The sequence below is a fragment of the Petromyzon marinus genome, chromosome 75 (assembly GCF_048934315.1).
Source record: "Petromyzon marinus isolate PM22_M1 ecotype Great Lakes invasive population chromosome 75, UKy_Petmar_22M1.pri1.0, whole genome shotgun sequence".
Taxonomy (NCBI): Eukaryota; Metazoa; Chordata; class Hyperoartia; order Petromyzontiformes; family Petromyzontidae; genus Petromyzon; species Petromyzon marinus.
Genome location: NC_133741.1, coordinates 2,143,515 through 2,157,018, shown reverse-complemented (window position 1 = coordinate 2,157,018; position 13,504 = coordinate 2,143,515). Strand labels below are relative to the sequence as shown.

At 43.2% G+C, this 13,504-nt stretch overlaps 1 protein-coding gene across 1 annotated transcript in view; it reads left to right on the top strand.

The window, feature by feature from the left end:
- The window catches only part of LOC116957488 (UDP-glucuronosyltransferase 2A2-like), a 50,832-nt gene extending 39,275 nt beyond the window's left edge, over positions 1–11,557 (top strand). Inside the window, exons 7-9 of the mRNA XM_032979664.2 lie at positions 1,733–1,820; positions 3,604–3,823; positions 6,240–11,557. Coding sequence (XP_032835555.1) covers positions 1,733–1,820; positions 3,604–3,823; positions 6,240–6,528 — 597 coding nt within the window. The 3' untranslated portion in view covers positions 6,529–11,557. The remainder of the gene's footprint in view (positions 1–1,732; positions 1,821–3,603; positions 3,824–6,239) is intronic.
- The last annotated feature ends 1,947 nt before the right edge of the window (positions 11,558–13,504 follow it).

Here is a 13,504-nt window from a genome sequence, read left to right as displayed (position 1 = left end):
CGGCCATTTATGTTTTACTCCATGCACGCCTCACACACACACAACTCAAATTACCAACACCACGCCGAGGTTCCACCCACAAACACACAAATCACATTGCACCGTTACTCTGTACTAAAGTTTATTAACGGCACGTCTAAAGAAAAACCCTGTGTGGCCCGGAGCAAATATTCTACGAGCAGTGCCTAACCTATTACTACCCAATCCCTTAGGTGTACCCCCAATGTATTACTCACCTCACAGATGCACTCACGGTGTCACATGGATGCTGTGGGAGTCAGAGGGTCGACAATCAGAGAGGGCTCTGGCTAGGGTTGACTCGTAGCGGCACCTGCTAGCGTCTCACGGATGCTGCGAGTGGCTGGGAGTCGGTCCGGATGGCTGAATGGCTGGAGGAGAAGTCCCTAACCGTTTTTCACTCCCTCCTATTATGCCCTGGGATTCCGAAAATCCAGGGTTATGTGACGTCATCCTGCGCAGCCAATCGTGCGCATAACTTAAAATTTTCGAACGTTTCGCAGCCGTTACCTAGGGCATTATGTCACACTATCCCCCCCGGTCCATTGTCTCCGCGCGCGCATGCCTCATCCCTGACTCAGCCGGTAAACCCTGAGCGGCCGCCCGGCTAATTACACACCCGCGGTGTCCACAGGGATTTCCTTCCTCCTTTGAGGGGGGCCGCAATGTAATTTGGCCTGGGGGGATCGGCCAAACTCTTGGCACCGGGAAATCGTGGGACATCCCTGCTAGGGGCCGTTCAGATGAAAACCCATGGTGCCAGGCGATTCCCCACCGGGACCCTACATGTGTGCGGCGTGTGTATGCGTTCAGGGCGGGATCGCAGCGCTTGCGGAGTATTCGTTATAGCCTAACGAAGTTGCCTGTTTTTTATTCACTAAACACTAATATAATATCGTACATTACACAATTACATAATAGAACATAATAACCATTCAATCAACGTTACACATCTCCAGTACGCAACTGGGGCGGTGCGTCCATATAGGCGAACTAGCCGATCGCCTTGGGCGCCAAGCTAAGTGGAGCGCTAATTTCGAAGAATAAAATACAACTTAAAAAATACGAATAAAATAACGAAGATATAATTTCAATTCTCATGCGCATACATAGGGAATATGAAATTTGATTCATTTCTCAACGTTTCCGAGAATTCATTCACGTAAAATATTTTATTTAATGCAAAAATAAATACCGTAAATCGGACTGAACTGTCGTCTCGCTGTCGTGTACAAACCTATTCTTAAAATGTGGTGTCTCTATTTTATCTGATCTGAGAAACATTGCTTGGACAGATGGACAGATGGACAAACCGAAAAATTATGACTTTTAAAAAAATTCTTAAAAAAACATTAAATGAGAAATAGGAGCGGTTAAATCTTGACTTCTTTCGTGACTGCAGGAATTCATATTCTTTGGATCTTTCAGTAAAGTAACGTAGATAGGTTCAAAGAAAATAACAAAGATAAAATACATTAATATCATACAGTACTCTACATATATTTTATGCATTTATGAGTTACTAAACTTTGTGTGTGTTGTCTGCTGGCCTTCGCGTGTCGTCTGCGTCTTTCACAAAACTCCCAAAAAATTCTCATTTAATTTCTTATGCCGACCCCGCTATATATCGAAACCGCAATGGGGAAATGTCACGATGCAGAAGGGTCGACTGTACGTGCATTGTTTGCTGGTTGTACCACAATCGTCGTGTTAGGTCGTGTGGAGATACACGGGAGAGAAGCCGTCTTCCCAGGGCTCCAACACCAAGCTGGTGCCCTGGCTACCACAGAACGACTTGCTGGGTACGTGCTGCTTGTGGTGGTGTCATGATTAAGCGGGGAGCGGTGGCGCAGTCGCTTGCGCACTGTGCTGCGAAGCCGGCGGCCCGAGTTCGATTCCCAACATCGGTGACGATTGTTTGAACCGGTCCTGGGCCTCCTCCCCTAGGTCGATTCGGCCTCAAATGAGTACCTAATGCGGTGTGTAAACATCGACCACTGGGGAGACAACGGCAGCCGTGCGTGTTGCTAGCCACCCACCCCATCATGTGCCGTTTCAGCCTTCTTGGGTGCTCGTTGGCAGAACTTGCCCCAACAGTCTGTTAAAGAATATATGGGGGATGTTTTTCGTTGGTGTCATGATATTAAAATATGATTCAACCGTCCTAAAAACCTACGTATTGAGTCCAAACCTGGACGTTGTTTTCCCTCTCCTTCCCTTTCGTAATCCCCAAGTACCCTCTATCACTATCACTCAATCCTTGTACAACCCCTGTCTGCTACATCATTCCATTGTGTCATCGTTTTGTCAGCTATCTATGCCAGGCAACTTGCGTGAAGGCGCTCTATGCATATACTGTAGAATTAGACTTGATTTTGAAGCTTAAGTATAGCAGTGACAATGGACATTAGCTCTGTCACAATACTCCAATCCCTCCAATGTCCGAAATCCTCCCTTACTCTGGAGCATCATATATTTTTCGTTCGTTTTATTGCCTTGCAAAAGGTGTCTATTTGTCGTCTGAACATCTTAACACTTGTTTTATTGCCAGAAAGGGTAAAACCTATTCCTATATTTATAATTTGTTTTGTTTGTTGTTCTTTCCCCGCACCTCCGATTAGCATGGTTGGCTACGTACGGTGCGAAAGAAGTTCAACATGCACACGTACATCACATATTTCCCCCTGCGAGCACTCTACCGCCTCTTCCCTTTCATCTCCATCTACTCTCCTGCTCACTCTTCGCTCCAGCAGTCAAAGCTCCTGGTCAATCTACGCTTAACCTCCTCTGCTAGAGCCTGGATCTCCGATGGCCTCTGGCGTCAATCTCCTGTCCCTTTTCAATGCCAGGCTCAGGATTTCCCTACATGTGACTGATTGACTGCCTCTCAATGTAAAATAAGTATGCTCACTGTTTCTGTACATAATGTTGAGATGTGGTCATAGTTATACGCGATATAAAGCCACAGTGTACTGTGTTAATTCTCCATAACAACGTTCTTTTTAGTGAGATCGCGCTAAACTAAACGTGTTGTTAAACCCACCACCACCCGATACAGCTAATTAGTAAGGCTTTTCCCGTAAACAAAACGTGCCATTTAGTTACTAGTTCAGCACACCCGCGTGTTGGAGAGTAAACCCATAACGTTTACAATTTGAGTTCAACGTTACATATATGTTGTGGGTTTACTCTCCAACAAACCGATGTGCTGAACCAGTAACTAATTGGCACATTTTATATACGTGACAAACTTTACTGATTGGCTGTGTTGAGTTTGTGGCAGGTTTAACGACACATTTATGTTGATGCGATCTAACTGAAAAAAAACCCTTCATCGTTGATAACATTGGTCGCGAAAGCCCACGTGTTAAACTAACATTAAAGACATTTGCACTGTCTCTCCCCTCTTTAGTAGGGGGCTGTTAATCGGTATTATTGACGCAAGCACTATCTCTTCTAACGCGAATCTGTTAAATTGTGACCGACTCTACCAAGGGGGTTGCTGCAAAAATCTAACATCAAAGCAAATCAATGACTTATCATCAGTGCACTAACGCTAACAGTGAGGATCCCTTGCTGTGAAAGGCCACCCAAAAACCCGTGCCTTCATCACGCATGGCGGGACTAACGGGGTCTACGAAGCCATCTACCACGGCGTCCCCATGCTCGGCTTCCCGCTTTTTGGTGACCAGAAGGACAACCTCTTGAGACTTCAAAAGCATGGGAGTGCCATCGTGCTGGACATCAACACGGTCACTGCCCCAGAGATCCGAGATGCACTCGTCTTGCTCATCCATAATAGCAGGTGCGTGTACAAAGACGTCAAGCCGAGATGTTAACTACCTCGCTTGGCATACAGGACGTCGTGGGTTCGATGATGACCCTGATGCCTGTTGTATATTTGTAGTTTGCATGTTCTCTCTTCCCGTAGTCGCGTGCATTTTTCTCTGGGTCCTCCAGTTTCTCCATCAAAATTTATAATCAATATGCGTTCAGAGTATTTGGCTGATATACATTTCCAATTGATAAGGCACTTCGTTCAGCTATCACTTGTGGCCAGGTCGCTTCTGATAAAATAATCTATATAGCTCAGTGGGCCCTACCTATATGTATAAAATATGTTTTATGTAGGTTGAACTTCTTTCGCACCATACGTAACTCACCGTGCTAATTGGAGTTGGGTTAGCTCAGCAACATTGACAAGGCGTACAACGCCATTGCCGATCTATGGAATGAATCCACCCACCGTACTTTAAACCGTGCTGGTTTTCCAATAATTATAATAATGCCATTTGTGATGGTCTGGAGAAGCCTTCATCCAGTTTTTGCGATGCTGAAAATAACATGTAAATTAGGCACCTTAATGCTTTTACTTCGGAGGCGTTTTAATGGAGCATTAGAAAGTGCATCAACCAGATTGCTGCACTTATGCTCTGGTAAAAAGTTCAGCAATCTGGTTTCCCGAAACAGTTATTATATTAACATAAGGGAATATCTACATGTTACACGTGAATATGTATGGATTCATTTAAAGATATACCACTAGAAAATTACTCTAGATACAATATATTAAGCTGTTACATCACAACTGCAGTTGTTTGAAATACAATTTAGCATGGTTCATCAGTTACACTAATGTGTATTGTTTCCAGTGTACTTAATGCAGCTTACCTCAGCAATGCCCACTCACCATGGCAGTCGTGGCCTAAGCTCGGCCACCTTGATAAACAAAACGTACATCCACAGTGGTAGCTTTAACCCATATCTACCCTTAACAGATAGTTCACATTTAAATCATAATCATTTACGATGGACGTCTTTTTCTCAATCGTGCACTTGCTTACACGAACAAGTTTGGCAAGTCCTCACTTAACGTGCACGGTATTCACACGACAACACATCTTTGCTAGAGCGCGGTTCTTCCATTCGGGAACACTTTTCACACAACGTGGAACGTGCCTCATTACAACACGGAATGCACCCCGTTATGACGCAAACACGCCGTAATAACGTGGGACGTGCTAGTTATAACGTGCAAGATGCCCATTGTAACGCGGAACAAGTACATAATATCTCGCCAAACGTGTCGTTTCTTGCCCGTTTTTCGCTGAACGAGGCACTTTTCAGGAACGCGTGAAAGATCACGTGTACACGTACATTATGTGACGATTTCCTGCGTGAGTTTGCTCGGGGAAGTATAGCATGGTATTTCGTTTTAAACAACATTGGTAGCGCTCATGCCAAGCGTGCAAGAAGCAAAACATGCAACAGGCCTTAGATAGACGCTTTTCCAAGGGAGAGTGCGCTTCGGGCCAGCAGAACTGTGACGATGAGGCATCTGTTTATAGAATCAGAATATTTATGTATGCTGGAGGAATCCGATGAGCTATGAAGCTCTTTTTCACAGATAGCCAGTCAGGGTGGGTACGAACGTAAGGACAACAAACAGTTCCAAAAACACAACAGGAGTGCAAAATATAGGGAAGGGGGGGGGAAGCAAATCACAAAAAAGCATATACATGAAACTAAACTATTTTATTTCACCATGTAAAGCCCACTCAACTATTAGATAATTATTTCAGAAGTGACCTGGCCACAAATGATCGCTCAACAAAGTGGCTTATCAGGTGGAAATGTATAGCAGACACGTAATCTGAAGGCACGTTGATTCTAAATGTGGAGGGAAAAACCAGAGGACCCAGAGAGAAAAAATCCACGTGACCACGGAGAGAGACACGTCAACTCCAAATATACAACAGGCGTCAGGGTCGGGATTGAATCCGCGACCTCCTGCATACCAGGCGAGGAAGTTAATATCTCGCCACTGGCTTGGGGATCCAAGTGTTAGGTAACCCATTTGATTTATTTTGCCAGTTCAACAAAAAAAAAACCTTTACGGTATAACTTTGGCGCTGCTATGTCTGCTACGCAGGCAACATGGGCCGGGGTTAGATTCCCTTGTTCATACCAGTTATGCCTGATATGGGTGAGAATGGAAACTAGCACGTGTTGTGAACGCATCTAGATAGAGATTCTGTTCTGGGCTCACTCTCGCATCCCCCCGTGACACTCACCTCTGACGCTTCGGCGTCTGGGAATACACAGGTAGCACTGCATTCATGCATGTTGAACTTCTTTCGCACCGTACATTGCCAACCATGTCACATTGATAACCGCAATGGATGGCCATTCCTTTGTTCTGCAACGCGTGACTTCCACAGCTACCAAGAGAGCATTGAGCGGCTCTCGCGCCTCCACCACGACCAGCCCGAGCGACCGATAGACCGCGCGGTGCACGCGCTGGAGTTCGTGATGCGTCACGGCAACGCGCGCCACCTACGCCCAGCGGCGCATCGACTCACCTGGTATCAGCTGCACTGCCTGGACGTGGTCGCCTTCCTGAGTGCTGCTGCAGGGCTCGCCCTCGCGCTGCCCGTCCTCCTCTGCCGCCTGTGCTGCCACCGCAGGAGGGCGGCCAAAGTGGCAGCCAAGAAGAGCAAGAAGGAGTGACCGGAGAGTGTGGACACCGTTTCGCATCTTCGAATCAAACAATAGTCGATGGTTTGATGCTCATGTAACACAGTGAGAATCACAACACCATTGTTATTTTCTCTAACCCATGAGGTGAATATGCTCGTGATTCTAGTGAACGAAATTTAGCAGGAGATATATGTTGTGGTCGTATTTCTTTGTCACGTTGGAGTGTGTTACCAAACGCCCTTTGTGTGAACACAGACAGCCGGAACGACAGAGATGAGAGTTAGCAGGGGATCATGTTTACTTCCGTTTTTACAATTACGTGGTATGAATCAATCGCACACGTTTCAGAGGAATGCTTATTCTCACCCTTCACATATCAAACTCTTTGACCATAAGGCTACATGAAGCCCAGACTTGCACGGTGAGCAAACATCAGTCCACAATAGAGCATATAGGACCATACTTTTGAACTTTTTTTTATTTTTGTGAATTATGTGCATGCGTAAATAGCTTCTGATGTTCACACAAGTCAGTTCATCAGCCTTGGACCACGTTTATTCACAGAACACGAAGCCACTTACGTTGCTTGAATTAATATGTTGTAGGATTTGGCATGTTTTTGTTATAACACAGCGTTGAGAACTTGTGGTGTCTGTGTTCATCGCCAAACACGTGTGAGCACTTCTACAGACCTATGAGATTTAGCGCAGTGCAGGCTACCATCTCAGTTTGAAGCCTGCGGTGCAACAGTAGTTCGGAGATGTTAACTCCGTCGCCTAGTATACGGGAGGTCGTAGGGTTTCGATCCCGACCCTGACGCCTGTGTATTTGGAGTCTGCATTTCTCTTTCTCTGTGGTTACATGGATTTTTCTCTAGGGTCCTCCGGTTTTTCCTTCCACATTTAGAATCAACATCACACGTTTAGAGTAATTTGGCTGATATACATTTCCACACGATGATAAGCCACTTTCGTTGAGTCATCATTTGTGATAGCCAGGTTGCTTCTGAAAAAGAGTGCTAAGACTCAGTGGGCCTTACCTATTAAAATAAAATAAAAAAATATATTTCGTAATAGTTTAGTAAAAAATGTTTAAATAGTTGCATGGCCTTGGAATGTTCAAAAATGTGCACATCATAAGTACTTTGATCTTTTTCAGCGCTCGCATCTGATGCCTGGGTGATTTCCTCACCTATTCTTACATTTGTGTGTCGCGCTTCATTCATAACGCTCACAATTTACATTTTTGTACATATCAGTTATCCAAATGGTTCACAGCATTGTTAAGTCACTACATAGGCAGGCAATATGTGACGTCATATTTGAGGGAGGGTCTGACTTTTTGTGACGCCGTGTGACGAGGGGAGGGGGGGGGTCAAAAATCATCCAAAATCGCGTGACGTCATTTATGGACGCCCCCTTATTACAGACCAATTCAGACCTTATTGGTCACCTCCGGTCCCTTATTAATCTGAACGTTCATCCTACAAAGTCCCATCACAAGGGAGAAACACAGACAATTGTTTTTTGCCCGTATTGAAACGGCTGTACGCTGTATGGACCTGATAACTCAATTTCCCTGTGCCAGAACACGGGTACACCGTATGGGTTGACAGGTATGAATTCGGTATGTAAACCAAATATTTCAAGAGCTGCAATGCATAGTGAATTACATCACGAAGCAGTCATTTAAAAGCTGCATGCAGCTTCGGAGCCGCAAGTTTCCGACCCCTAATTTAGACCGAAAACTATTTAAATGTAAAAAAAAAACTCCCATTAGAAACAAACTGCACTCTTGCAGGTTAATACGCAATTAAAACGAAACAAGGATGACAAGCTCAATTGGGTATGATATTTAATTTGAGGCTACCTCAAACATCCTCATGACAACATCTAGAAAATAGATTACGAATCCAGGAAAGACGGAATCACGGAGTCACCTGTAATGGCTTCCTTAAAGAGATGACACGACCTCACAAGAAAAAAAAACCAATCAGAATTAAAGTCGGTATTAACCATGAACATGAATTGATTATCATGTTATTATGATGCATGTGTGCCAATGGTTAAGACTATATGCTTCATCCGTTATAGCTCGTGAATATGCTAGCCTGTAGCAAAATGGAAATGTTATTTTCAAAAAGTGCTGAGAGTGTTATAGCATTGATGAGAGAAATAAACCATACTTTTAAATATACTTCCAAACCGCACTTCATGTATAGCTATCAGTTGAAATAAATATCGTTTTTTCTTATTCTTTGGTTCTTTCGGTAAAGTCACATAGATAGAAAATAAAAAATAAAAATAAAAAAATAAAGCAAAAAACCCACGACGTTTCGTTCTTTCGGTAAAGTCACATAGATAGAAAATAAAAAAAACCACGACCTTTCGTCGTGGGGTTTTGTCTTTGTGTTATTGGCTTCCCAAATTCCCCTCTGCAATATAATTTCGTTTTGCATAATACTTACATGTCCTGGCGTGGACAGATACGCTGGTCTGAGTACTTAATGCATCTCTGATGCTGTGCGCCGACTGGTAGCCGTGAGGACTAATCGCGAGTGGCAAAACAGCGCACAGTCTAATTATATGGGAGTGAGCACAAGAGGTGGAAGAACTAGGCCAAGGGTCAAAGAGGGGGTCTATCAGGAAGCTCCTAGGACTCGCGAGAGACTTCGCGAAGAGGGACGTGGCCAGGGGCTGGGCATGGCCGCGCTAGGGGGGATATAAGGGAGAGTGGAACGGGGTTCTGGGCGCGCGGGGAGTTCGGGGTCATCATCGTCGTCGCTCTGTGGCTGTCTCACGATATAGTTCAACATCGTCGTCGTTGCTATATAGTTGACCAGCTGTATAGTCAGACATCGCCACTGTCGCTGTATAGTCAGCCAGTTATATAGTCAGTCGGATAAGAATTAGTGACGGTGTCATTAAAGTCGTAACTGTATGCCGACGAGGAATAAATGAGAAGCCCTCTACAGTCCGTGTCTGAAGTCGCTACGGTACACCGTGATGTGAGCGCTCATCCTGTATCCTGTTTGAACAATGTATGAGTAGCCAAATTGCACCTTCTATGATATAGCAACAACAACGGCCAGTTGCTACTAAGCGGTGGTGACTTCTTTCGCACCGTGCATAGTCAACCGTGCTAATCAGAGGCTCGCTGGCAGGTCACGGGACCCATGGCACCTGGGTCTGTCACGGGGCAGAGCCAGGTGCCATGGGTTGACTGACTGAGATGAAAACAACCACCTCATCTAATATACACCCCTCAGATGCCAAATCAGGTTGTTTACATATAATCGGTGTTAAGATGTTGTATTTTATTTACGGTGATAATTTATAATTTCTTGTTCGCAAAGAAACTTATCAATACGATTGGCCATGCTGCTCATAAAGGCTCATTTCAATATTTTAACGGTTACAGTCTCTGTAATTTGGGCTATTTTATTTTTGCTGTGCATTAAGGTTCTTTACATATCATATGTTCTATACCCATTACACTGGACATGATGTGATTAACCTCTTCAGTGCTCAGCAATTTATCACAGTATTGGCCAGGTGAATGAGACTGGATGAGGGAGAATATTTGTATCAGAATGTGGTCTGATTTATACTTTACATAGGCATCAGTATGTTTAACAAAAATAAAGCTCCATTTACTTTTTTCCATGTGTATTATGTCCAAGCAGATCATACAGGAAGGGGAAGGTGTTTACCCTAATAGACTTCCGTGTTTTTTTAAAATAAAGGTTATTTCAGGTTATACCTCCCATGTTGCCAAGCAACAAATGTGATGTCCACACATCGGAACCAATGAGATGGTCAAAATGCACTCGCGTCTGATCTGGTGTCGTGCATGCCAGGGACAATTTCATGAACTTAAATGCCATTTGAACCCAAGGCCTAATCTTGGCACATTCTGACCTTAACTGTCGAATGTACAGTCTGTTCTCCTACAATACGTAGTTTTCATAACACGAACTGGATATAACGCGACGAATGTATTATGGAACACATTTTTTTTTGTTTATAACGCGGATGTGCATTGGATATAACAAGATCGAGTGAACGGAACTACTTCACATGAGTTGGAATAAGCGGTTGTGCGGCTGCCTCGGCGTAGCATTACTCAAGTTGGAATGCTGCTGGGTGCTTCTAGATGCTACCCACGTGCCCCAGTCTTTGTTTGGCCTGCGTACGCATCTCACGTGCTATCATGGACTGTGCATTTACCCTATACTAATCAGAGTGACCGCTTCATTTGACCGGAGTGGTGAACCTGGAATTCTGGATTGGTGACGTTTGCACGGCAGTGGGTTCAGCCTGCTTGAACAGTGCGTGGGCAAAACCTTCCCTGTCACTGAGAGAGGAGGCAGACTGACCAGTGGCTTCCACAGTCGGTGTGAGAGCCCTTGCCCTTTACACCCAAAGATCGCTTAGCGCTCCTCCAGATGCGTTGTTCCTGGAGAATTGAGCGCCAATAGATCAGCGCTACAAGGGGTCATCGTTACCCCATTGTATACTACTTAGGGATGCGTTTCTGACAATGTTATTTCTTTAGTATTAATAGCTAGCTTCTTTGCCCGTCCTAGGACGGAAGCTGTAATATTTACGAAAAAAATGAGCAAAGTATAATTGTATCTTGTGTAAATTAAATGGCAGTGAATCTTGCACGAAAGTATGTCATCAAACACTTCACTGCATTTCACTGTAGCACTGTATTAATAGCAGTGAATCTGGCACAAAACAAAGTCATAAAACACTTCACTCCAGTTCACTGTAACATATTAATGGCAGTGATTATCGCACAAAACTACGTTATAAAACACCTCACTTCATGTAACTGTAGGGCTGTATATTACTGACCTTCAATTTGTTCAAATTCACTGCTCAGATACTTTATTCTCTTCTGCTTTAAGTCGCTGGGGTTGAAATAAATTGGAAATGGATACAATATCTGGAAAATCACCAAGAAATGTATATTTTACCATGATGTAGAAGCATAAATTAGACTTACTGTTTGTCTCAAGTGCTGAAGAAATAAATAAAGACACCAAATCCACTTTGTTGCTGCGTAGAATAATTTATTAGATTCACTTTTAATAAAGAAACGTCAAAATTAAAGCGAATTTGCGAACAAATAAAAGTATTTCCTGCTCGATCTTCTGCGTTAGTGTAAAAATCCACCCGCTCATGAATATTCATGACGGGGGAGCGGCATGTGGAGTGACGTCACGCGTGGGACAGACATTCTTGGCTCATTATAGTAGTAATTATTTACTAGAACGCGATTTTTTCCACAATACGATGTTCTTCAGGAAATCGTGATAGGAGAGCAGACTGCATTGTAGATACTCATGCCAATCAGTATAGTTTGGTGCTATTTTTTCTCTGGAAAGAGATGCTATTGAGCGTGTAGTCACATATGCCAGTTGAGCACACTGCCGTAATATGTGCACACTGCATATGTAATAATAATAGTCCCTGTTCTTCCATAACATCCTTTATTGGAAAATCTGCACTATATGTAGCTAATTCATCATCCCTATTGTCAAACCCAATACGCCTAAGGCGTCCATCTAATTGCCTATTAAACATTAATTGAACAATAATTGGAATTGGTGCATACCTGTCAATCCCTTACCAGTGCCTCCCTTATTACAGACCAATTCAGACCGTATTTTGTCATCCCGTCTTCTCAAAGTTCATCCTGCAAAATCGCATCACAAGGAAGAAACACAAAGAGACAAAACATTTTTTTGCCCGTATTGAAACGGCTGTACGCCATATGGACCTAAAAACGATATTACCCTGTATAAAAAATACAAGTAAACCATATGGGTTGACAGGTATGTAGGTGCCAACATTTTGCAACAAGCTTGTTTCCTCCCTTAACGTCGTAAATGTTACTTTAAAGAATATCCTGAAGAAGAAGATTTGTGCTGGATATAAAGCCACATTTGCAAATGTGATTTGTAACTTTGATCATCACATGTGTATTATCGATTGTTCAATGTGTCATTTTTCTAGAGACTACTACTCTGTGGTGTTATATTGGTGTGGTATAGGACTGTTGTGTCGTTGTTCTTGCTGCCTTGCACAATCTTTCTAGGAACAAAAAAAACACATAATAAGAAAGTAATATTGTATGATTTTATATTTCTTGACTTGCTTACCATTTTCTCTATTTTGCTATCCTATTGTGTGGTTGTATTGTTTTCTGATGTAATTCACTGATCCACCCATATTGGACATCTGTGAAAAAGATCGGATTCCTCCTACAGTCTAAATTAATATTCTGATTCGGAGGTGAATTGTTGCATAATGCATAAGGAGTTGTTTGCTTGTAAAACAATTCGGGCCTTAATAACAATCATACTTTCATTTTATGTATGGTTATTTATACTAATTTCATCCCACAACGCGGTACATTAATTATATATAAGGAAAAAAATTCCATTAATAGCCACTACTAAGCAAATTAAACACTACTACCTTGCACTATAAAATAAAAAAAATAACAAGGAAAATATGGCACCAAAATAACAGTTATTTCAACGAAGAATTGCAACACCGTTATTTGCAATGTCTGTAAAATGAAACAACGTACAGTATGTCACACCGTGCTCTGTGCGTAATGAAAACTCTAATTATTAACTACTGACCAGGTGTGTGGATGGGATGTTATTTTATATGCAAATTGACTAGTGCTAAACTGTTGTGAATGTACGACTGAGTTTGTCATGGTTATAAGCAGAGTGACCCTGCATTATTGAAGGTGTGTGATAACGTAACTGCACTTCGTGTGAATAAGCATGATTGTGGCTGATTCCCTGATTTCACAGGGGATGGAATTACGTCTGTGTTTACTAGGACTGTGTGAGTCAACAAAGTGTGTGGTGCGTGCGATACCTCTTGTGTCATGCGTGAGAGCAGGGGCTTCGATTGGCTTGACACGAAGTGCGAAGGAGCACCACGGTGCCAAGATTTTAACTGCCTCGCCTGGTATA